Raw genomic sequence first — 27,190 nt, forward strand, 5'->3', positions numbered from 1 at the left:
ATGATAGAGGTTTCAAAGTGAAATTGAAAGAATTTTTGATACAGAGGGCACTTTATTCATTTGATGACTTTTTTAAGTTTAGAACAGATAATAGATCTTAAAATTCAGACCAACCATTGCAACCTGGAGTAGTGTGATCAATACTGTCCTACTAATAATTTTGATTGTAGCCTACCTATTCATGTAATTATTTTTATGTTAATTGTTTGACACTATTCATGTAAACATGTATTTACAAATATGAATAAAGATCTTTTGATTTGATTTGATTTGAAGATCATTAATAGAAATTAAGAACATGAGTGGTCCAAGTACTGACCAAGTCCTGAGGCACTCCGTAATCCACTATCATCTCATTTGACATCTCACCGTTAACAGAGACAATCTGTCTTCGATTACTGAGATAAGATTTAAGAAACTGAAGAACGGTATCTCCAAAGCCATAGTGTTGAAGTTTCATCAAAAGATCCTGGTGATTCACACAGTCAAAAGCCTTGCTCAGGTCACACAGAGTGGCCCAAGCAAAGGCCCTTGACTCAAAGGCTTCAATGACATCACAAACTAAGGTATCAATGGCATCTAAAGTTGATCTACCACTTCGAAAACCAAATTGTGAAGTAGAAAAAAGGTTATTGTTTTCAAGAAACTCATAAATTTGTTCAAAAACTACTATTTCAATTACCTTAGATAGAATCGGAACTATTGAAATCGGCCTGTAGCTTTCAGGTTTGTCTCTATCTCCTTTCTTGAAAATAGGACAGATGCGGGATAGTTTTAATTGTTCTGGGAAATGTCCATCAGATAAAAGACTATTAATTACTATAGTTAAAGTGTGTACGATAGCAGGGATTATTTTTTTGAGAATATTATTTGACAAGTTGTAACAGTCCAATGAATTTGAGTTTTTCAATTTTTTAATAGCATCAATGATACATTTTTGGTTTACTAATTTGAAATTGAATTTTACTGGAGCAGCCTGAATATTATTGACAAAATGCTTTGGGAAAAGATTTGGGTTGCCTATGTTCCGTTTTATAGTCTGAACTGATTCAACAAAATATGCATTAAATTGAGATGGTGTAATATTTGGTGAAGGCTCATTTCTTAAGTTTTGGGTGTTTGATTTTATGATATTCCAAGCAGCTTTACACTTCTTAAGTACTACTATTTTCAATCTGCCTTTGATTAAAGTCTAGTTTTGCCTTAATGTTTTTCTGTCTATAATTTTTTTTAGATTTCTAAGTTGTTCACAAACCCTTGGATTAAAAGAAAAAGATTCTTTAAGGAACTTACTTACAACTAAAATCTCTTGCTTAAGACCTGCAAGTTCGGTTGTGTACCATTTTTGTTTTGGTAACCCAATTGTTTTGTTATCAGAACTATTTATGATTTTTTCTTACAATAGAAATAGATTGAGTTGCAAATTTTCTGGAAAAAACATGAAAACAAAGATATAGAGTCAGTTATACCATACATAACCTGCTCCCAGTCAGTACAAAAAAGCATTTCCAATAAATCACTTAACCTACGTTGTGGTAAAATTGTTTTAAACATACTTGGTTTGGTACCATTAGATGCAGTTGGGTTTTTCTTAATATCTAGGGTTATGGTAAATTTTAGGCTGACATGATCTGAAAAAGGAAATAGTTCAATAGCACAAAAATGGACAGATTCCCTATTAGTACGGTTAATAAACAAATTGTCCAGACAGTTTGGACCTCTAGTAGGATTGAAATTCTGGCAGAAAAAGTTGAATTGTCTTAATAAATTTCAAAATTCTTTTAGAGTATGTTTATCTTTAGTGACATCAAATTCAATGTTAAAATCTCCACCTATCACAACAGTGTAATCAAGCCACTGAGAAAGAAAGTTAAACAAAATATCTAGCTTATCTAAGAAAATGGCTGGACTACCATCAGGGGATCGGTATACAGAGAGTACAATTAATTTTAATTTTAGTGAAATAATAGCTGATATTTCAAAATGTAATTCTTGACAAAGAAACGTTACATCCAATTCAGTAAAACATGACAAAAAATAATTATTAACGAATATTAAGGAGCCTCCTCTTTTAAAATCACTTCTACAAAAGGAGCTACCTAAAGTATATTCACTTGGATTTGAAAAATCAACTTCATTTGACTTAAGGCAATGTTCTGACAGGCAAATTATGTGAATATCTAGGCCAATTAAAAATCCTTCCAGCAGGAAGACTTTATCTTTTAGTCCCTGAATATTTAAAAACAAAATATTTATGTTATTATTTTTTGTTGGATTTTTTACTTTTCTAAAAAAAGATCCCTACCAATGCTTGGACTATTGCTATTACTATTGCTAAGAATTCTGATTTCTTTCCTGCAACTATTTACACTTTCACTAGACTGCTTTTTTGAACTGCACGTGACACTATCCACGTCAAGCTGAGAGCTGGGGTCCTTTGAGGCTGTAGAAACAGCTTGGCTCACTTTGGTGGTTGTTGGATATGTTGTAACAGATGTCTCAGTAGATTTGGGTAGCTTGGGGTGACTCTCTGCAGATTCATCAGCCGTGCAGGAAGGTGTAGGAGGTCCAGATCTCAACATAAGATGTTTCTCCTGCATTGGTAGGGCTTGTTTGTCCATCTGCAAAGTAGACCCCTCCACCTGACTTGTTAAGGATAAAGCATTCTTGATTTTAGTGTGCAGCTGTTCAACAAACTGAGAAAATGTTGTTCCTTTTTTTCGGCCATCTTTCTCTTTCATTGGACACAACGATCGTAACCAAGGCGGAGGGAGGTTTCCTTTTGAAATTTAACCAGGTTGTGGACAAATAGATCAACGGGAATATTGTCTCGGATGCATCCCATGGGAGAGCAAATAAGCCTTTCCAGGTTTTTCCTCTTGAAATCTTCTGTTAGCAGTTGAAAGGCAGCATCGTAGTCTTCTAGCGTGGGTTTATCATTATATTTAGCTTTTGTTACCAGGCCATAGACTGAGGCACCGTGTTTAGCTCTTTGATGGGTTAAGTGTTTGTGAATGAAGTCCGTAGTATTAGGTTTGCCAAAATGATCCCTAGACACCACAGCCACTCCTGCACTCATTTGCTGTTTTGTGGACATCGGCTGAAATGCAATGTGAAAATGCAGTGTTCTTCTTGTCATGGAATTTCTTTATTGATTTTTCTATGTGGGTTTCCATAATACGAATCTTACTTGATAGGTTGAATTTCCAGTTTAAGGCATTAATAATTAGTTACACCAAAAAAGGAATTAGTAACACAACAAGTGTAACAATAATTAGTTACACATTAAAAAGGAGTTACACCATGTTAAAACTAAGAAAAAATTACTTGCAATGTACATTCTTCCCTGTAGCTCCTAAATGAGTAAGTTTAGATGGAAAATGGTAAGAGTAAATAGGTTTTAAAATTGCATCTACATTCTATAAACCCCATAAAATAGATAGTTTTCTTCTTTTTTTTCTGCGATTTTGGAAAATGGTGGCCATTATTGATATAATGGAACCAATATTTTAATTTAAATGATCTTTTTGGAATGTAGATGCAATTTTATGACTTATTTACTCTTACCATTTTCCCTCTAAACTTACTAATTTAGGAGCTAAGTGGCACAGGATGTACATTGCAAGTCACTTTTTTTTAGTTTTAACATGTTGTAACCAGTGCCGGATTTAGCATTTTTGCGCCCCTAGGCTGAAAACAATTTTCCGCCCCCTAGTCTGGTCTGGTCTGGTCACAGTTACTTTCCTTCAAACCTTTATTAAAAACTATATCATGCCCATATGCCTAAGTTAATTTCTTGAATACCACTCCTCGTCGGAATCATTGCATTGCAAGTTTTTTTTAAGAATTGACTTGTTTGCATTAACAAAATGCCGTCTTAAACACTTTTAGCAAATTTGTGCCTTTACTAAATGCTCACGTTTGTGGCCGCCGTGGGACTGAAACGAAACAAAACAACTCAACTCACCGAGCATTCATGCAAAAAAACATGGCCATTGATTCCAATTCAGGGCCAAAAATATGAACTCCATACAGTACGTGATACCATAGATTAAACATACTCCTTTAGTAGATTTGTCATCGTTTTGGATTAGCCTAGCTGAAAACAATTCTTTTTATTTACGGAGTATGTTTTATCTATGTTTAAACCTAGTTTATCCAAAATAAAACAATCTAATCATTAACAATAGATCGTCTCCTGTTTATATTACAAGAAATTAAAACCCACATCATAGAACTAACCCTAAAATAATAGAAACAAAATTACGTGATAAGTAACGTCAAGTTTCACCAACATAAACTAGACATTGAAAAATTTTTAATTAACAATGTCATAAGAAGTCGACTTGAGTGAGTTATATTTAATCTATGGTTGTACTGCATCTAGGCTTTGACTATTAAATGATCTAGGTTATATTTCCAAAGCAAAACATAGCAATATTCTGGCCAACAGATCCTTAGGTCTGAGGAGAAAATGACAGCATTAATGGTGCTTTGGAGGAAATTGCATTTTTCTAAAATCTAATGCAAACTGAAATTAATATTTTTTTGTAAATTTTAAAGGTAAATTCGTCGTTGTTTTAATATTCAACACAGCGTATTAGACATTCCATCCCCATATTAAAGTTGTAGCCAGGTTTTTAATAAAATTTGTCTTAGTTGATGTGAGCCACCTACAGATTGCGCTGATCTAAATTACTGATTTCTGCCGATTGCATGATGGTTTTTACCAAGTCAAACTGATGGAATGACTTATTATGAGCTATAGCAACTGTTGTGACCCAGCAACTATGTCAGTAACGAAAAATAAGGTACAAAATAGAGTTTTAGACACTAGCGCAATCTGTGACTTGCTCACACAACTACATTCTTTTTTAGTAAAAAATTGGCGACAGCTGATCCATATAGATGGGATGTCTTATGGTATTATACAGGGTGGCTGAAAAGTAACTTGCACCCCCCCTTAACTTTTCAACCATTTGAGATATTTGCAATATGTTTCCGGCAACCTTCTTAGATATGAGGGGCTACAATAATTATGGTCGATTTTGAACATTTTGCCCTTAGGGGTGTGGGGGTAGGAGGTAGCTCAAAATTTTCAAATGACAAGTATAGTCGATTTTGGTATCATTTTAGAGGTCTTGAAGAATTGACATAAAGAAAATAGAAATCGGAGCATTAATAAAAAAATGGTAGTTCAAAATTACTTTCAATGACCATTGTCTTAATAATTTTTAGCTGCCATTTTGTTATTAATGGTCCGATTTCTATTTTCTTTATGTTAATGTTTATGTTTCGTCAAGACCTGTAAAATGATACCAAATTCGACTATACTTGCTATTTGATATTTTTGAGCTACCCCCTACCACCACACCCCTAAGGGCAAAATTTTCAAAACTGACCATAATTATTGTAGCCCTTCATATCTAAGAAGGTTGCCACAAACAGATTTCAAATATCTCAACGCGGTTGAAAAGTTAAGGGGGGGTGCAAGTTACTTTTCAGCCACCCTTTATATTTTTATTAGTTAGGCTAATAACTTTTGTTTTGTTTTGTGAGGGTGGTAACAATGTCTACCATGCATGCGCCCCCAATCACTCTGATCGGTTAGTACCGAGCCCGAGCCAGCATAGTGTGGCAGTGCAGTGGCAATATGATGCGTACCCCTTGGGCGCTCGTCAACGTCAACATCCCTACAGCCTACTCCCGTATAACAAGTGTTCGCTACCAATTTTGTAACGAAATTGATGCGTAGTTCTGAAAAATAGTTTAAGTTACCTAACAATTATTTCTTCTTATGACCCTCAGAATCACAATGTTTTAATAGGCAGTTTTTTTTTTTTTTTATCAACTAAGACTATTTATTTTCATTTTTAGATATAAAAAAAATCCTGGGCGTGCGCCCTCTGGGACCTTGCGCCCATAGGCCCGGGCCTACCGGGCCTACAGTATTGGGAAATCCGGCCCTGGTTGTAACTCCTACATGAGTAGCTTTAGAGAAAAATTTCAACAATAAAAGTTTTAAAATGGCATTTATATAGGGTATGCTATAAGAAAAATCAAAGTTGGTGGCCATATTGGAAAAATAGTGGCTAAAATTATTTTTTTAACTTGACCCAAAATTGTGTAAATAAAAAACCCATGGTATTATAATCATAATCATAATCATAATCATGTTTATTGGCACATAACGTACAGAGTTTACAGGTAAATGTACAGGTGCTTCGTCATCTTCTTATAACATTTAAAAATAGTCCTTTCTTAAAACTAAATAACAGACTTAAACGTATATTTAGTATTAATAATCAAAAAAAATTTGTAACATCTAAAAACATTGCATAGTCTATCTGAAAATTTATAAAGATATAGATATTGTCAAGCTTAAAACTAAATAACAGGACTTAAATAATTTAATAATAAAACATATCTGTAAAACATCAAAAATGAACAAAAAGTTTACGGTAGTCAATAAAATATTTGTAAAATTGCATAACAAAAAAAAAAAATATCTATCTTTGTAGGCTAACATTGAAAAATCAAATTTACCTATCATCAAATGTTATGGCGAGGAACAGGACCAGCTTATAATATTTGAGAATCATATAAAAAATCACTAACTTTCTAATCAGAATGCTCTTAACATTATCTGCAAATTGTGTTGGAGTCATTGCTAGACTTTTCAAGGCATTTGGGAGTTTATTGTACAATTTAATTCCCATGTAGTGAATGCTCTTTTCTAAAGATGTCGTAGAGTGATGAGGGTATATAAGTAAATCCCGGTTTCTAGTGTTGTAATTGTGGCAATTTTTTTCAATAGAGTACCAATTTAAATTATTTTTAACATGACACAGAACCTCAAAGATGTATATACATGGTACTGTAAGTATCTTTAAACCTCTAAAAATCTCTTTACATGAGCTTCCAGGCTGTTTGAGGGTCATGGCTCTTAGGAATTTCTTTTGTACTTTTAAGACGTTTTTTATTAAATTAGATGAACCCCATAATGTTATTCCATATTTCACAAACGGATAAAAATAGCCATAGTACAATATTAGTTTAGTTTCTATGCTGGTACAGTGTGCAAGGCAGCTCATGTTAAAACAAATTGTATTTAGTCTCTTGCATAATGGTATAATATGTTCATGCCAGTTTAGATTTTCATCGCATATTACACCTAATAATTTTACAGATTTCTGATTACTTAAATCATCGTTGCCAACTTTAATCTTTATTTCACCCTCTCTATATTGTATACTTCTGAAGTGAATTATATTTGTCTTGTCAGCATTCAGCAATAGTCCATTTATTTTAAACCAATGTTCTAATTCATTTATTATTGTCACAGCTGTAAATTCTATTTTTTTCGTGCTATTATCTCTAATTAATGCTGTAGTATCATCTGCAAACATAACTATTTCTGCCTTAATATTCATTGGAAGGTCATTAGCATATATTACAAACAAAGCTGGGCCTAAAATTGATCCCTGAGGAACTCCTGACTTTACAGTATCATATTTTGATTCATATTTCATGTTATCTATTATTAAAGATGTTTTTTGCTTTCTATTAGTTAAGTACGATCTAAACCATTTCAAACTGTACCCTCTGATTCCATCTAATATATAAAATTCTCGTGTCACAGTGTTTGTCTGCAAACTCCTCCAGAACGACTTCACCGATCGTTATGAAATTTGGTGTGTAAATTCTGTAGGTATGCGAATCGGACGTAAACTATTTCCCGTTTCGAAATTCTTAAAAGGGCTCCGCCCCAGTGGCTCTGGAGTTTCCCATGTTAACCTTATGAGAAATGGAATTAATGAATCTTAACAGCTGTTTCAATTAAACAAGTTGGTTCTGTTCTATGATGTTCAATAGCATTAAAGTTACAAGGATTACCAACAGGGTGCAGCACTATTATTTCTTTTACATTTATGACAACAGCTAATTTGCAACCAAAAGGTGAGTGAGCGTAGCGAACAAACTTCAACCTGGAGGCGAGTTAGCGTAGCGAACGAGCTAACCTGAAGGCAAGTGAGCGCAGCGAACGAGCTCCAACCTAAAGGTGAGTGAGCGTAGCGAACGAGCTCCAACCCAAAGGTGAGTGAGCGTAGCGAACGAACTTCAACCTGGAGGCGAGTTAGCGTAGCGAACGAGCTAACCTGAAGGCAAGTGAGCGCAGCGAACGAGCTCCAACCTAAAGGTGAGTGAGCGTAGCGAACGAGCTCCAACCCAAAGGTGAGTGAGCGTAGCGAACAAACTTCAACCTGGAGGCGAGTTAGCGTAGCGAACGAGCTAACCTGAAGGCAAGTGAGCGCAGCGAACGAGCTCCAACCTAAAGGTGAGTGAGCGTAGCGAACGAGCTCCAACCCAAAGGTGAGTGAGCGTAGCGAACGAACTTCAACCAGGACGTGATTGAGCGATGCGAACGAGATCATCTTGAAAATTAAACGTAACGGTACTTTCTTTCCATCGGTCTGTCTTAGGGGAAACCTATAACTTAGGCGATACGAAGTTCGCCGGGTCAGCTAGTATACTTCTAATTTTTTTAACAGGACATCATGGTCTACACAATCAAATGCCTTTGACAGGTCACAACAAATTGCTGCAGTAGTTTGTGATCTGTCCCATGCTCTGTAAATATTATCTGTTAAAGAGATGAGCGCTGAGTTGGTAGAATGGGATTTTCTAAAACCGTGTTGACTTTTAGTTATTAATTTATTTTTCTCTAGATATTCCTTTAATTGTAAGTTTTCAGCTTTCTCAAATATCTTTGAAATAACAGGTAACAGTGAGACAGGACGATAGTTTTCAATTAAATTTTTATCACCTTTTTTATAAATTGGCCTAACAATTGAAATTTTAAGTTTTGATGGAAAATCACCAGTTAACAATGATTGATTTATTAATGTGCAGATTGGCAAAGCAAGATGATCTTTACACTCCTTGATTAAGGTTACAGGAATCTCGTCCCAACCAGTAGCTTTCTTATTTGGTAGTGATTGTATGATCTTTAAAATTTCATTAACATGTACTTCTCTGAACTCAAAAAACAAACTTTTTGAGTTTATCCCTGTTTTACAACAGTTAACAGCTTTTTCTGGTGAACTTTTAATATTCAGTTTCTTTCTTATGTCTAGATAATGATCATTGAAATAATCTGGAATAACTTTGGGGTCTTTAACTATGGTTCCGTTAATTAGTACTTCTGTAAAATCGTTATTTTTCTTTGTATTCATTCCTAGCTCATTTTTAATCACTTTCCAAGATGCTTGACTTTTGCACTTTGCTTGTTTGATATATTGATCATTTGCCCTTCGCTTTGCTGCTCTAACCACTTTTTTAAACACCTGTCTGTAAGTTCTGTAATAATGTTTTGCTTCAGCACTTCCATTCTCTTTTGCCTCTCTGTGAAGACGTCGTTTGTTTCTACTTGAAACTTTGATCCCCTCTGTCACCCATTGTATTTCTTTTTTGTTTTTTACTCTCTGAGGTCTAGGTGGAAATACTTCATTCATGGTCAAAATGAAGTCGTTTAAAAAATTGTTATAATTATCATTTACGCTTTTCCCAAGCTCTACCTTCCATTTCAAGTTTTTAATTTTATTCTTAAACTCAGCTATATCATTTGGAGTAAAATTGTAAGGTACCAAATTTTGAGGGGGGTAAAAACGTACTATGAATAAATGAACACCAGAACTTACCCGATTTTTAACCACAATAGCCTACTCCGAGGCCTATGTGTTGGCCATAGCTTGGGCTATGGGCCAAAGAACGTAGGCCTATTTTTATTCACAGTGAAGTACACAAACACATCCACAACTACATATTTATTCATAATAGCACTTCGTTTCACATAATAAAGTTAAACCGGCCGATTTTACAGGTATTTAACGCCGACGACGACATAACCCCAAACTGGTGTTTATTTGTTGACAGACGACAGACGAAACTAGACCGGCTCAATAGGTGAATTTCCGATCAGCTGTTGGCTAGTTCTCGAACTCACCACCAGAGCGATTAAGCCTCGACCGAGGAAATCATGATTTGAGCCGGACAAGATTATTCGCTATTTGACCGCCGACTAGCTCACACACGACTTACGAATACGACCCTACGATTCGATTACGGAGGTTAGCTAACACACCAGTTAGGCTCCTTTTTACGTTTCACGTTATTTTTGTTTTATCTTTATTATACGCATACTTAACTTATTTTACTTCTTCGTTTTCTTAAATTACCGATTCGAATTATCTAATTTTAATATCGTAACTTGAGTCTTGACCCGCCAGTTCCTGCCTGCCAGTGACTAGCGGTGGCGACCGTTTATTTTATTTTAACCAATTAGTTTCGAAATTACGATTTCTCCGTTCACTTAACGCGTAATTATTACTTATATTATTTTAATTGACTCGACGTTTTAATACCCCGAGACTTGTCGTCTAAGTTCTAAACCCCGTCTTTGGCGGGTGAAAGAATCAAGTCTTGGGAGCAGGCTGATTTGAACAATCAGCTACGAAAATTAATATTAAATTTATTTTAAACCACTCACGTTAAATTATCCGTCCAATTACATTAATTAGGCCCGACGACTCTGTAGGAATTACTTTTACCTTATATTCGATTTTATATTATTTACCAACGACTTTAGCCAGATAGTTCACAGTTTATTACGAGTATTTAAATCACATTGGCTAAGATTGAATACTCGTCAGTCCTATAGAGTCAGTATAAAAGTTAGGCAAAATTCTCCAAAACACGTTAGCGAAGGTGAGGATGAAATAGCTCCTACTGAGCGTCTGCAGGATTTCCTGAGCGCTTCTAGAACTCGGAGCCTTCGATAGAATTTTAATAAATTGATCAGTCAAAGCCGTGACAACTTCGTATCGACCCCTGGATTTTTCTCGGCTCCTTCTGAGCACTCCGGGGAAGAAATTTGAGTGTGGCTGGTTCTAGGGGTAGGCCTAGCCTGACTTAGGTGAATACCAGTTTATTCCCCCCTAGAATTTTGCGTCACATCTCTGGCGCCCGAACATTTGGACTCGAAAACACGGTTTTGACTCGAACATTCAAACGAAATGACGAGATGAACGAAATATACGACGACTTCGACTACTACGACGACCATTACTCGACCCGATACGTTATCGATTAGCCACGTTACGATAACAACCACGATGAAATTCCCGAAAAAATGTCTTCGATGATGGAGAGCTTAGCGAGATCGCCGATAGACGACCCGCGCGTCGGTTAGATCCACACTTTGAGCGGACGGTAATAGCTGAGACGACGAAGTATCAGCTGGGAACTGGGAGTAGCGTCGCCGAGCTTCGCAAACGCTTTTGCGAGTCTTTGAGAAACCCGTTGGGAAGCATCGGTCAGCCGATGAACCCGACGGTGACTACGATGTCGTGGACTACCGCTTATGCGGCCCATGATATCTGAATTCGACCGCAGTTGCTGGAACCTCCTTCCACGCAAAAGGAGACGGCCAGCGCGCGAGAGATACTCGGACTCCCACCGAACGTTCTTCACCTGTTCAACGAACCCTCAAAGTGTTGGTAAAGCTGCCAGCCAACATCCCATCGCGCAGGCAAGATATTCCGTCGCGCATCACGTTTTTCGGTCCAACGACGGAACACGATCACCACATAACGTTCGATAGACGCAATGATTTACCTGACGCCGTACGACCTCCGAGTGGAGCCGTTTGCTCCATTTCATAACGCAATTCACGGGAACCGTCAGCCGCGAACGCGCCCCAGAGATGACCGACCCTTCGTCGACGCGGTCATCTCAGGTGAGACGTTCAGCGCCCTCGTCGATACCGGCTCGTCAGTCAGTCTGATTGGAGATCGCACGTCACCTTCGGACGTGCGGCGTCGTACCCGAACAGACTGACGTCAACCAACGAATGGCCAACGGAGCGTGTGTTTCGGATCGATACCGAGTAGACGACGAAATCGCTGACCAACCTTATTCACGGGATATCCACGTCCCTGGCCTAAGTGTGGAGGTGGTACTCGGCATTCGGTGTACTGCTGACCTCGCTCTCGTCAGAGTACACACCGCAGTACGAAACCTTCACAACGACGATGTCTCCCCGCCCTTTCTGGTCAAAAACATCAACCACGAAATCCAAATTTTCAAAATTACACGAAAAACAAACACGAAATTTGCAGAATTTCTGGAACGCGAAATACCGCTGTTTTACAACGATTAGGGGTAGTCGGCGTTGACTGAGCAGACGCAGTGGCTCAGGGCAATTGCAACCCCTGTCAAACAGAGGTACCCCAGAAATCCTGTAACGCAATTTATCGTAAAGGACGCTTTCCCGAGGCAACCCGTGGCAAACGAGGGCCAAACGGGCCTGGCCACGGTGAGTCACCTCACATCGGAGGTGGCCGACGTGCCTCGTGAACGTTCCAACGTACTAATTCGCCGAGACCGGAAAGATGACGCATCGAGGCCAACCGCGACGAACGACGGCCAATCAGGCCTTGTCGTGGTGAGTCACCTCACATCGGAGGTGGCCGACGTGCCTCGTGGACGACGCCCGACACGACGTAGATTCTTCAAAACCGAACAGCCGATCGAACAACGCAACGAACTCCGACGCACGCCCCGACGGAGCTGGTGATATCCCTCCCGTTGGTTGACGCGATACGATACGAACGATTACGACTAAACGACGACTTACACAGGCACCCCTTCTTCGAGACCATTCCGACCCCGTCCGAACCCCTACGTTTAAGATCTTTTTTTTCTTTTTTTTGCTGAAGTTGGTAAGGGGTGTAAGGTACCAAATTTTGAGGGGGGTAAAAACGTACTATGAATAAATGAACACCAGAACTTACCCGATTTTTAACCACAATAGCCTACTCCGAGGCCTATGTGTTGGCCATAGCTTGGGCTATGGGCCAAAGAACGTAGGCCTATTTTTATTCACAGTGAAGTACACAAACACATCCACAACTACATATTTATTCATAATAGCACTTCGTTTCACATAATAAAGTTAAACCGGCCGATTTTACAGGTATTTAACGCCGACGACGACATAACCCCAAACTGGTGTTTATTTGTTGACAGACGACAGACGAAACTAGACCGGCTCAACAGGTGAATTTCCGATCAGCTGTTGGCTAGTTCTCGAACTCACCACCAGAGCGATTAAGCCTCGACCGAGGAAATCATGATTTGAGCCGGACAAGATTATTCGCTATTTGACCGCCGACTAGCTCACACACGACTTACGAATACGACCCTACGATTCGATTACGGAGGTTAGCTAACACACCAGTTAGGCTCCTTTTTACGTTTCACGTTATTTTTGTTTTATCTTTATTATACGCATACTTAACTTATTTTACTTCTTCGTTTTCTTAAATTACCGATTCGAATTATCTAAATTTAATATCGTAACTTGAGTCTTGACCCGCCAGTTCCTGCCTGCCAGTGACTAGCGGTGGCGACCGTTTATTTTATTTTAATCAATTAGTTTCGAAATTACGATTTCTCCGTTCACTTAACGCGTGATTATTACTTATATTATTTTAATTGACTCGACGTTTTAATACCCCGAGACTTGTCGTCTAAGTTCTAAACCCCGTCTTTGGCGGGTGAAAGAATCAAGTCTTGGGAGCAGGCTGATTTGAACAATCAGCTACGAAAATTAATATTAAATTTATTTTAAACCACTCACGTTAAATTATCCGTCCAATTACATTAATTAGGCCCGACGACTCTGTAGGAATTACTTTTACCTTATATTCGATTTTATATTATTTACCAACGACTTTAGCCAGATAGTTCACAGTTTATTACGAGTATTTAAATCACATTGGCTAAGATTGAATACTCGTCAGTCCTATAGAGTCAGTATAAAAGTTAGGCAAAATTCTCCAAAACACGTTAGCGAAGGTGAGGATGAAATAGCTCCTACTGAGCGTCTGCAGGATTTCCTGAGCGCTTCTGGAGCTCTGAGCCTTCGATAGAATTTTAATAAATTGATCAGTCAAAGCCGTGACAACTTCGTATCGACCCCTGGATTTTTCTCGGCTCCTTCTGAGCACTCCGGGGAAGAAATTTGAGTGTGGCTGGTTCTAGGGGTAGGCCTAGCCTGACTTAGGTGAATACCAGTTTATTCCCCCCTAGAATTTTGCGTCACAAAATATCTTTTAAGGACATGTTCTTTATTTTTTTTCTTTTCTTTAAATCTGGGTAATGTAGCCCAAATGGCACTATGATCGGAAATACCTATATCTTTAAGGAGAATGTCTTCTATCTCATGTTTCTCATTAGTAATAATATTATCAATGCAAGTTCCACTGCTAGGTCTGGTCACCTCCATAACATTGACTTTGAAACCATTAAAATATAGAACATTCAAAAATCCATCTGAAGCCTTATTATCTAAGACATTAATATTACAATCAGTAGCTATTAATACATTTAAGATTTTCCTCCCTTTCAACTTATTTAATAAATACTGTAACTTTTTCAGAAAACTAGCTAATGTGAACTTGTATGGTACTCTGTATAACGATACAATTATTGTCGGTTTTACAAAGTTCAGAATTTCAATGATGGAACATTCAAAATAAAAATCTTCATTAAAAATTTTAAGGTCATTTCTTATTTTATATTCTATACCTGCATTTTGTTTTAATAAAATTGCTGACCCACCTCTTGAACCATTTTTCCTAGCATAGTAGTCAGCTACACAGAATCCATCGATTTTGTTCAACAGTTCTATATTTTCTTTAGGCAACCAATGTTCATTTAAAGATATAATTAAAGTTTTTTTATTTATTTGATCCAAAATTAAGCTCAAGTCATCAAATTTTTCTTTTATTCCTTGAATGTTTATGTGCATTAATGAATCTAAATTATGCGTAATCTTAAAATCTAATCTAGAGCTACCTAACCTAATTTGGCTGGTGTTGTCATCTCTTGGCCGTTTCCCTGTGGTTGTGGACTGCTGTGGCTCACCTCTCTGTCTGTGATGGGACTGACATCCTGCGATGTTCCTTCCGGTAGCTTGTAGAACTCATCATTGTATTTGGATGTAAGGGCCTCATTCGTTGCTGCATGGGTTTCAGATGCTGCCTCAATGATTTTATTGGCCAGCCACCTCTTGCCGATTCTATTAACGTGTTGTCCATGTCGTGTGTGATGATAACGCTCACTTGAACTCACTTTTACCAGTGTTACATTACTGTGCTGACAACACACTTGTTTCAAAGTTTCATTCGAGATCCTGATTTCAGTGTTCACGCAAGACCATTCTGTCAAGTCATATCTTAATGGAAAATCTGCAACTATTATTTTTTGCTTGCTGTATTTTTTTATTGTTTTTGATATACTATCCAGGGCATGCTGGGCCTCATTTCTAGCAATGTCATTAGAACCAGCCATTATTAGCAAAAAATCTTCTTCTTTAAGTTTCTCCCCGTCAATATTCTTCTCAATTAAGACTTCATTTGCACAGGCTCCAGGTCTTACAAAACCTACTGCCTCAAGAGATTTAGTGTTTCCATTTAGATGATGCGAGAGATCCCTGCCATGGCTATCAGCACACAAAAGCATTTTAGTTTTTTTCTTGATTTTGTTTTTTCCAATATTTTTGTTTGCAGTTGTATTGGTTTGTTTAATTGTTGTAGAAGGAACTAATTCTGCGTCATCTTCTTGTCTGTTCTCATGGGTTTCTGAGAGAGCGTCAAAGCGATTGTTTATGTTGAGTGTAGGTGTACTTGTCATTAGAACTTGAGACTGTCTTTTTTTGGAGATTTTAACTTCCTGCCATTCTGATAAACTGTCAGATTCAACCCTAATGCTTGATTGAGTAGCTAGAGGGGGAAAACAACTTAAACAGGTGGATTTAACATTTTCCATAGACTGTAGTTTTTTTTCTAGATCATTATTTTCTGATTTCAACAGTGATATAATGGTTTCTAAGGTTCTTAGAGATGACATCATGTTGTTTGATTCTTCTCTAAGTATGTTACACTCCATGCATTTGTTATTTACTGTTGTTTGATTAGAAATACCACTGTTTTTCTGTTGGACACGTTTTTTCCTCTTCTGCTTGCGATATTATAATTTCTTTCAATTCCTTTTCCTTTTTTAGTTTACCTTCAAGGGTCTTTATTTTATCCTCTAAATCAAGTACTTGGTTTTCATGACACTTTTTCATTTCTTCCAGTTCTTCTTCTTTTTGTTTTAAATCATCTTCAAGTTGAAGTTCGAAAAAAGAGCTTTTATTTTTTGCCTCATGTAGCTGTTGCCTAAGGTTTTCATTTTCTTTCAACAGCACACTGTCTATTTCTTCTGCCAGAGACACCCCCTCTCGTTGAATATCGTTTTTCAGTTCTGTTTCATTTTTATTAGTATTTTGTAAGCATCCAGTACATTGCCATTGATTTACTTCTTCCGTTGAAAATTTTTTTACCGTTGAGTAGTCCAAATTCAAACAGCTTAAATGAAACCAGTTATCACAGCTATTACAAAATATTGCTGAAGACCTCACCCCTTTTGAACAAATGCCACATAAAGTTTTAGACATATTTCAAAAATACTCTGAAGTCAACAATAAATGTAATTTAAAACAAAATGTATGCCTTTATAATTCAGGCCTTAAAACACTCTGTTCATAGAAATTCTCAGTCCAGTGTCAATATAAGTTAAATAAATAATTGTATTAAAATTAACTTAAAAAAATAATTTTATTTTATTTTATAAAAATTATTAATAAGAAATATAACGTTTATTTTTCAAGCTGAAAAATTCTAAGTAGTGAAGGTTAAAATCATAGATTCACTTGTTATCTCTGCTGACTGATAAGAGTTCGGGTACCTGAGTTGACCTTGGCCTTGGCTGGACTTCCTTTCCTTATCAAACCAGTCTAATCCCGAACCCTTCACCACTGCAATCTTATTATCAGTTTTTAAAACCTATCACTACTGACTCCTCCTTTAATTCACTTGGAAACAGCCAAAGGTATGTTCAAAAATTCACTTATACTGTATTTTACAAAATATACTTCCTAATATCACTGAAATATGAACTTTTATAGAGAGCTAATTTACAAGTGACCACTGCTTTCCGCCATCTTACAATTTTTTATATTACATTATTAATTTTATTAATTATTTAGGCTATTATTTATTAATTATTTTTTTTTATATTACAATTTTACATTTTTTTTATATCTCCTATAACTTTCAAAAAAAAAAAAAAAAAACAGCAGGCACACTTATATCAATCACCCTGTATATACAGGGTGTCCCGGAACTCTCTACCAATATTTTAGGGCATTGCTCCTGGGTAAGAAACATACCTAAATATCATATTTAAATTGTCCGGAAGTCCTTAGTTACTCACATAGCCGCCATTTTGTTTATTTCAGTAATAAATTTTTTTCTAAAGGATGGTTAAACATACGAAATGGAAACTTTGCACAAACATTTATGACAAGTAGACAAAGCTACAAAAAAATTATGACGATTTTTCAAATTTATAAAACAAAATGGCAGCCATTTAAAATTTAGGTAAAATCAACGGTTTTTGAGTTATTTAAGAAACAAAACATTAAATGGCCGCCATTTTGTTTTATGAATTTTTAAGTATCGTACGTATCGTTTTAAAATCGTATCCCATTTTAATAACATTAGAGCCCTGCAGCAAATATGCGACGGCGGTCTATTTTAATGTGACTAGCCTGGGTGGAAACCGGCCGTCGCATGTGAGCGTCGCTGGTCCATGTGGATGAAAAATTTTGTACTATTGCAGTAGCGAACGTGTTATTATCTCACATCTACTACCTGCTTAACAGGGTTTATTCCAAATTAAAGTATACTACCTAATTTGCAATTATAGTAGGGGTATAGCTGATTATTGGTGGTTTTTTTACCGTTACAAAAATTTCGGCCCGTACTATCACATTACGATAGTGGCCATTATAGGCATCATGTTAATGTGTTTAATGTAATTATAGGCTAGGGTTAATGTAGCGAGAAAAGTAGCTAAGAAATCTAGCTAGCTACAGATAAAGCTACAAAATCTTAAAAGTAGGCTGCTACAGCTAACGCTACAAAAAAAGTAGCACGCTACTTCCCAACACTGCAAATCCTTGACCAGCAATTGGATATGGAGCTAGAGATAAGCAGCTGTTATACTTAATACAATTACCAAAATTGCATTTTGTGCACAAAACAGTGCTGATAGTAAGTATCAATAAAAACAACTAAAATACTCCCATGACAAATTTTTTTGAAATAAGTTACAGTACTTACAAAGATGTGTCAGTGGGAAAACCAAAGAAACTTTTATTTGGGTGTGTCACTAATGAACTATAGCAGTTTTTAGCAGCACAAATAATTGTATTGCTCTTACTCATTGTCCAAAAAAGATTATCTCTTCTCCAAGTAAGTTTGCCGCTTCTGAAACAAAGACCAGAGCACATATGTAAGTTTCCTACCAAGACTTCGGTGCTGGAGGGACGGTTTCAATTTCCGGCACATCCAGAAAACTTTAAATAAATCAATTTAACTTATATTGATTGAAATATTTTAATCGTAGATTAGATAGTTATATCTAAATTAGCTTATATTTATAAATATAACTTAGGCTATCGTAAACTCTCTGTGGAACTGTACCCAACTCTTGACTAAAACTTCAGCTTCACAACATGACTCAGGCCTAGGCCTATCTTTCATGTTTGGGTTGAAATTCAGATTAAGATGATTAGTGCCCATATGGTAGATCTTTTTTAACCCTAACTTATCTACCTTAGACTGGCAACATAAACTTAGGCACTCGGAGGTCACTAACTACATTAATGCTTTCAAATGTGGTAAAGAGATCGAAGGTAAAAGACTAGAAGGTAGGCCTAGTTTAACAATTAGTAATTATTCATTATTTAATCAATAGAACAATAGGGTTAAGACATAAGACATTTATTTGTCACTTTTACATATATAATGCATAGACAAGTCAATTGTTAGTAAATACATATTTGGGCCCAGTACAATAACTTACATAAAGTTAGGTACCACATTCACTCTGCAGCATATAGAATCTATATAGAACGCGTTGTTTAAGCTCAGTAGTGAACCACGTGTTTTGTTGACAATAGCACAGCTACCTTAGCCAACAAACATAACATAAACATTAATTGTAACATAGGCTTGTAACAAATAATCTATAGCGCAGTAACAAATTACAAAATACAATACAAAGGAAAATAACATTTCTATGAATGTTCGGCGATCCTGTAAATTATTATTTAGAGAATTGAAAATATTAACACTTCCGTCAGTTTATATCTTGCTTATGTTTTTATAATCTTGATAAAAAAAATCTTGAATCTTTTATGAATGAAAACCATAACCATAATTATTTAACACGACATCGAAATGATTTACAACTGCCCATTCATAGCCTTACCTAACTTGAAACCCTTCCACAATATCTAGGGAAAAAACTGTATAATAAACTGCCTGATAATATTAAATCATTAGAATCTCTTGAAAAATACAAAAAAGAAGTTACCAAATTGCTGCTTAATAAAGGGTATTACAAAGTTAATGATTTTTTTAAAATGATGTATATATTTGTTTTTTTAGCATATTGTATACTTTGTTTGAAGTTCATTGTTGGTGATGGTGAGTTAATGTTGTTCAAAGGTTTATTGCGGACATTTTCCATCACGAATGTAAAAAACAATACACAACGTTTCGGGATCTGGAATCTGATCCCGTCTTCAGGTGAAAAAAACTTAACTAACACATTACAACTAACAATACACAAACGCCCAACCTAAGTTGGAATACACTACCGAAGGTAGTAGTCAAAAAATATGCACTGTATAGCAGTCAAGTCATGATACAACATGCAATTAATAACAAATCACAAAACACTATAATCTATAAAAGGTTTACGTACAAAAAACTCACACAATGGAACACTAACAACACGTACGCTATGACTCCACCAATGAGACTGAACCAACATGGCTGACCAATCGGAAACACGGAGACAACAGAAATGGCTTCCGGTCCCTGGAAAAGTAAAACCAACAAAAAGGCGGAGCGATGTACGATGCCGCAAGATGGGTGTTAATTATGTTTATTCCTATCACGAGTTTTACTACGAGTTAACATAACGTGCGAATTTTGAGGAGAACTCGTTATTTCCCTATTTATTGAACAATTAAGTTCCCTATCCTTTAGTTCCTTGTTCAAAATGGGTAGCCAAAGTGGCCTTATTTCAACCGATGACTGACTGATTGGTTGGTCTGCTAATTTAATGTATGAGGCTTCAATGAGTTTACGTTTGAAAAAATGAGGTTCCTTATGGACAATTTTTGCCTCTTCAAAATTCATTCGATGATTTTCGGACCAGCAGTGATGAGCGATCTTAGATTTGTCCACTAAACCTTTTTTGGTGTTTTCTCTGTGTTCTTTGATTCTAATGTTCAACGGTCTTTTTGTCTCGCCATAGTAAGGCCTGGAACAATCATTGCAATTTATTCTGTAAACACAGTTTTTAGTATCCTGAGTGTCATTTTTGGGTTTTGTTTTGACGAGACTCTGCCTAAGTGTGTTTTGTGTCCTAAATGCTGTTTGCACATTAAATTTCCTAGCAACCCTTCTGATTTTTTCCGACAGTCCTGACACATACGGGATTGACATGTGGACGAGTTTTTCCTTGCGATTTTGTAAAGGTTCACGCGTAGCCCTATCTTTCTTGCATTTGTTTATAATGGATCGAGGGTATCCGTTACTAGCCAAATCCTGTTCTACTTTCTTAATTTCATCCTTTAACTCATCCTGATTGGAGCAAATGCTCTTAGCCCTGTCAAACAGAGAGTAAGCAACCCCCTCCTTGACAGAAATTTGGTGGTTTGATTGAAAGTTTAGATACTGCCCTGTGTGTGTCTTTTTTCTAAAAACAGATGTTCTAAGACTGTTCAAATGCTTTTCTACGCACACGTCCAAAAAGGGGAGTTTGTTTTGTGATTCCACCTCCATGGTTAGTTTTATGGAGGATGAAACGCTATTAAGATGCTCTAAAAACTCATTCAATTTATCATCTCCATGAGGGAAAACCACGAAAGTGTCATCGACATATCTCCACCATATCCTCGGTTTGAGCCGAGCTGAAGCCAAAGCTTTTTGCTCAAACTCCTCCATAAAGATGTTGGCAAAGATAGGTGACAATGGTGACCCCATGGCCATACCCTCATCTTGACGGTATAATTTACCCTCTAATTGGAAATAGTTACATTGAGTACACAACTCCAAAAGTTCCATTATGACGTTAACAGGGAGTTTAGTTCTGTTTGCTAAAGTATCGTCGTTTGTGAGACGAGTCTCAATTATTTTTAGGGTTTCCGAAACGGGGACATTCGTAAACAGACTTTCAACATCGAAGCTGACCAGCTTGTCAGTATCAGCCAGTACGATAGATTTAGACTTTTCTACAAAATCTTTGGAGTTTTTGATAAACGAATCAGTGTTTCCTACTAAAGGCTTTAAAATGTCCAGAAGGACTTTAGACAATTCCCTACAAGCAGAATCACGGGAGCTAACTATTGGTCTCAGAGGAACGTTAGGTTTGTGGATCTTAGGTAACCCGTACATGTGTGGAATTTTGGAATGGTGTGGTGTCAACCGAGTCCTTTGTTTGTCGCTAAAAAACTTTTTGTGTTTTCTTAGAGTACTGGCGATTTTACGCTCGAAAGTTTCTGTGGGGTCTTTTTTCAATTGGGTGTATTGGCCAGATTGCAAAGTTTCTAACATTTTTTCTTCGTATGTCACAGTATCAAGAACTACCGTGGCATTCCCTTTATCCGCGGGCAAAATCTTTACAGTACCGTCTTTCCCAAGGACTGATACTGCTTTGGTTTCCTCTTTACTAAGATTAGGTTTAGGAGTAGGAATTTTCTTTAGTAAAATACTAGCTTCACAACGGAACTGATCCCCCTGAGACTCAGGTAACTGAGAAACAGCAGACTCAATCCCTGTCACAAAATCCAGCGTTTTAACTGATTTAGGCACAACGGAAAAATTTAGCCCTCTGCTCAAAACAGAAATCTCAACTGGGTTTAGAACTTTAGAAGACAGATTCACAACTTGGTTTTTTGCATCATCACACTGTGAAATTTGAGTATTCCTATCAATGTTATCGGGAGGTCTGAGATGTTGTAGTTTAGCCTTTTGCCTAGCCTTCACATTTTCCGATTCTTTGTTGAACCTATTTTGTATGCTTTGAAAAATGTTTTGAAAATCAGAACCTATTATTAGTGCCAATTCAGCTTTTTTGTTCTCAATAGAGCTTTTCAGAAGTCTTTTTTCTAAACGGTGGTGTTCAATTCTTTCATTGATTAGAGATTTAGAAGCTAAAGACATTATTTTGCTGGCTTTGAAACTTTTGTAAGGAGGCTTTAGGTAAAAACCTTTAGGTATCAAATTATCACGTTTGCATTTCACAAGAAAGGTCAAATGGTTTGTGTGATTAGCCAATTTTAAATGCATTTGTTCCAATTCACTTATTTGATTACTTACTCCGGGTCCGTACCGAGAATCAATTCTTTGTTTGAAGTTCATTGTTGGTGATGGTGAGTTAATGTTGTTCAAAGGTTTATTGCGGACATTTTCCATCACGAATGTAAAAAACAATACACAACGTTTCGGGATCTGGAATCTGATCCCGTCTTCAGGTGAAAAAAACTTAACTAACACATTACAACTAACAATACACAAACGCCCAACCTAAGTTGGAATACACTACCGAAGGTAGTAGTCAAAAAATATGCACTGTATAGCAGTCAAGTCATGATACAACATGCAATTAATAACAAATCACAAAACACTATAATCTATAAAAGGTTTACGTACAAAAAACTCACACAATGGAACACTAACAACACGTACGCTATGACTCCACCAATGAGACTGAACCAACATGGCTGACCAATCGGAAACACGGAGACAACAGAAATGGCTTCCGGTCCCTGGAAAAGTAAAACCAACAAAAAGGCGGAGCGATGTACGATGCCGCAAGATGGGTGTTAATTATGTTTATTCCTATCACGAGTTTTACTACGAGTTAACATAACGTGCGAATTTTGAGGAGAACTCGTTATTTCCCTATTTATTGAACAATTAACATAGCGTACGTGTTGTTAGTGTTCCATTGTGTGAGTTTTTTGTACGTAAACCTTTTATAGATTATAGTGTTTTGTGATTTGTTATTAATTGCATGTTGTATCATGACTTGACTGCTATACAGTGCATATTTTTTGACTACTACCTTCGGTAGTGTATTCCAACTTAGGTTGGGCGTTTGTGTATTGTTAGTTGTAATGTGTTAGTTAAGTTTTTTTCACCTGAAGACGGGATCAGATTCCAGATCCCGAAACGTTGTGTATTGTTTTTTACATTCGTGATGGAAAATGTCCGCAATAAACCTTTGAACAACATTAACTCACCATCACCAACAATGAACTTCAAACAAAGAATTGATTCTCGGTACGGACCCGGAGTAAGTAATCAAATAAGTGAATTGGAACAAATGCATTTAAAATTGGCTAATCACACAAACCATTTGACCTTTCTTGTGAAATGCAAACGTGATAATTTGATACCTAAAGGTTTTTACCTAAAGCCTCCTTACAAAAGTTTCAAAGCCAGCAAAATAATGTCTTTAGCTTCTAAATCTCTAATCAATGAAAGAATTGAACACCACCGTTTAGAAAAAAGACTTCTGAAAAGCTCTATTGAGAACAAAAAAGCTGAATTGGCACTAATAATAGGTTCTGATTTTCAAAACATTTTTCAAAGCATACAAAATAGGTTCAACAAAGAATCGGAAAATGTGAAGGCTAGGCAAAAGGCTAAACTACAACATCTCAGACCTCCCGATAACATTGATAGGAATACTCAAATTTCACAGTGTGATGATGCAAAAAACCAAGTTGTGAATCTGTCTTCTAAAGTTCTAAACCCAGTTGAGATTTCTGTTTTGAGCAGAGGGCTAAATTTTTCCGTTGTGCCTAAATCAGTTAAAACGCTGGATTTTGTGACAGGGATTGAGTCTGCTGTTTCTCAGTTACCTGAGTCTCAGGGGGATCAGTTCCGTTGTGAAGCTAGTATTTTACTAAAGAAAATTCCTACTCCTAAACCTAATCTTAGTAAAGAGGAAACCAAAGCAGTATCAGTCCTTGGGAAAGACGGTACTGTAAAGATTTTGCCCGCGGATAAAGGGAATGCCACGGTAGTTCTTGATACTGTGACATACGAAGAAAAAATGTTAGAAACTTTGCAATCTGGCCAATACACCCAATTGAAAAAAGACCCCACAGAAACTTTCGAGCGTAAAATCGCCAGTACTCTAAGAAAACACAAAAAGTTTTTTAGCGACAAACAAAGGACTCGGTTGACACCACACCATTCCAAAATTCCACACATGTACGGGTTACCTAAGATCCACAAACCTAACGTTCCTCTGAGACCAATAGTTAGCTCCCGTGATTCTGCTTGTAGGGAATTGTCTAAAGTCCTTCTGGACATTTTAAAGCCTTTAGTAGGAAACACTGATTCGTTTATCAAAAACTCCAAAGATTTTGTAGAAAAGTCTAAATCTATCGTACTGGCTGATACTGACAAGCTGGTCAGCTTCGATGTTGAAAGTCTGTTTACGAATGTCCCCGTTTCGGAAACCCTAAAAATAATTGAGACTCGTCTCACAAACGACGATACTTTAGCAAACAGAACTAAACTCCCTGTTAACGTCATAATGGAACTTTTGGAGTTGTGTACTCAATGTAACTATTTCCAATTAGAGGGTAAATTATACCGTCAAGATGAGGGTATGGCCATAGGGTCACCATTGTCACCTATCTTTGCCAACATCTTTATGGAGGAGTTTGAGCAAAAAGCTTTGGCTTCAGCTCGGCTCAAACCGAGGATATGGTGGAGATATGTCGATGACACTTTCGTGGTTTTCCCTCATGGAGATGATAAATTGAATGAGTTTTTAGAGCATCTTAATAGCGTTTCATCCTCCATAAAACTAACCATGGAGGTGGAATCACAAAACAAACTCCCCTTTTTGGACGTGTGCGTAGAAAAGCATTTGAACAGTCTTAGAACATCTGTTTTTAGAAAAAAGACACACACAGGGCAGTATCTAAACTTTCAATCAAACCACCAAATTTCTGTCAAGGAGGGGGTTGCTTACTCTCTGTTTGACAGGGCTAAGAGCATTTGCTCCAATCAGGATGAGTTAAAGGATGAAATTAAGAAAGTAGAACAGGATTTGGCTAGTAACGGATACCCTCGATCCATTATAAACAAATGCAAGAAAGATAGGGCTACGCGTGAACCTTTACAAAATCGCAAGGAAAAACTCGTCCACATGTCAATCCCGTATGTGTCAGGACTGTCGGAAAAAATCAGAAGGGTTGCTAGGAAATTTAATGTGCAAACAGCATTTAGGACACAAAACACACTTAGGCAGAGTCTCGTCAAAACAAAACCCAAAAATGACACTCAGGATACTAAAAACTGTGTTTACAGAATAAATTGCAATGATTGTTCCAGGCCTTACTATGGCGAGACAAAAAGACCGTTGAACATTAGAATCAAAGAACACAGAGAAAACACCAAAAAAGGTTTAGTGGACAAATCTAAGATCGCTCATCACTGCTGGTCCGAAAATCATCGAATGAATTTTGAAGAGGCAAAAATTGTCCATAAGGAACCTCATTTTTTCAAACGTAAACTCATTGAAGCCTCATACATTAAATTAGCAGACCAACCAATCAGTCAGTCATCGGTTGAAATAAGGCCACTTTGGCTACCCATTTTGAACAAGGAACTAAAGGATAGGGAACTTAATTGTTCAATAAATAGGGAAATAACGAGTTCTCCTCAAAATTCGCACGTTATGTTAACTCGTAGTAAAACTCGTGATAGGAATAAACATAATTAACACCCATCTTGCGGCATCGTACATCGCTCCGCCTTTTTGTTGGTTTTACTTTTCCAGGGACCGGAAGCCATTTCTGTTGTCTCCGTGTTTCCGATTGGTCAGCCATGTTGGTTCAGTCTCATTGGTGGAGTCATAGCGTACGTGTTGTTAGTGTTCCATTGTGTGAGTTTTTTGTACGTAAACCTTTTATAGATTATAGTGTTTTGTGATTTGTTATTAATTGCATGTTGTATCATGACTTGACTGCTATACAGTGCATATTTTTTGACTACTACCTTCGGTAGTGTATTCCAACTTAGGTTGGGCGTTTGTGTATTGTTAGTTGTAATGTGTTAGTTAAGTTTTTTTCACCTGAAGACGGGATCAGATTCCAGATCCCGAAACGTTGTGTATTGTTTTTTACATTCGTGATGGAAAATGTCCGCAATAAACCTTTGAACAACATATTGTATAGTTATTATAGTTTTATGTATTTTAATTGTCCATGACCATTTCACCTGTTTCCCAGCTATGCTGGATCTGTAAAACGTTGTGTGAAAATAAATGATTTGACTTTGACTTGACTTTGACTTTGAATGCTATTGATTATTGATGTCTAGAGAGATTGTTATTTAGAACACATGAAATCCTTTCTATAGTATAAATATCGGCTAATCGTGTGAAACTAAACGGTTTTTAATCAAGACACAAATACAAGAAAATATTATTAAAGAAAGTAAATAAAAACATATGGTGAAATAATAATTAAATAACCATAGAGGTTGAACATCTTTAGTCTAGTAAAATTATGATTTGACCTGGGCAAAATTGCTTCATAAGCGATTGAAGTGGTATTCTACTCAACAAATGTCGCTTTACAACATATCCAAAATCCCACAAAATCCATCCATGGGAAAGTGACTAAAATCAGAATTTAAAATGGCGGCTTTTCCCAACATTGGACAAATTGAAAAAAACATATTTCACATGCATTTGTTATGCACATTTTTCGAGATATTGACTTAGGACCACCGCCTGTATTTATTGGGTGGTTAGTACTTCATTTTGATAGGGAACATGTTTTTGGCCGCCATCTTGGATCCGCCATATTGGACATACATAATTTTTTTTCAATGCAATGATAGTGTTGTGACACATCGTTACCAACTACATTTTTACACTGATTTAAAAGTCAAAATCCGTTTTTAAATAT

The 27,190-nt window shown here is 36.7% G+C and overlaps 1 protein-coding gene across 8 annotated transcripts in view; it reads right to left on the minus strand.

The window, feature by feature from the left end:
* LOC128983602 (uncharacterized) overlaps positions 1-27,190 on the minus strand; it is a 96,564-nt gene that overhangs the window by 62,541 nt on the left and 6,833 nt on the right. For 7 of the 8 annotated variants that reach the window (XR_008489876.1, XM_054402954.1, XM_054402951.1 and 4 more), the window contains exon 2: positions 18,294-18,440. Coding sequence is in view for 3 of the 8 variants with exons in the window: in XM_054402951.1 (XP_054258926.1) it covers positions 18,294-18,397 (104 nt within the window). In the remaining 5 variants the exon portion in view is untranslated. The remainder of the gene's footprint in view (positions 1-18,293; positions 18,441-27,190) is intronic. The other variant, XM_054402955.1, reaches the window with a different exon arrangement.

Source organism: Macrosteles quadrilineatus, unplaced genomic scaffold, assembly GCF_028750875.1.
Source record: "Macrosteles quadrilineatus isolate MER2022 unplaced genomic scaffold, UCM_ALF_1.0 Scaffold_1__1_contigs__length_201487025, whole genome shotgun sequence".
Classification (NCBI taxonomy): Eukaryota; Metazoa; Arthropoda; class Insecta; order Hemiptera; family Cicadellidae; genus Macrosteles; species Macrosteles quadrilineatus.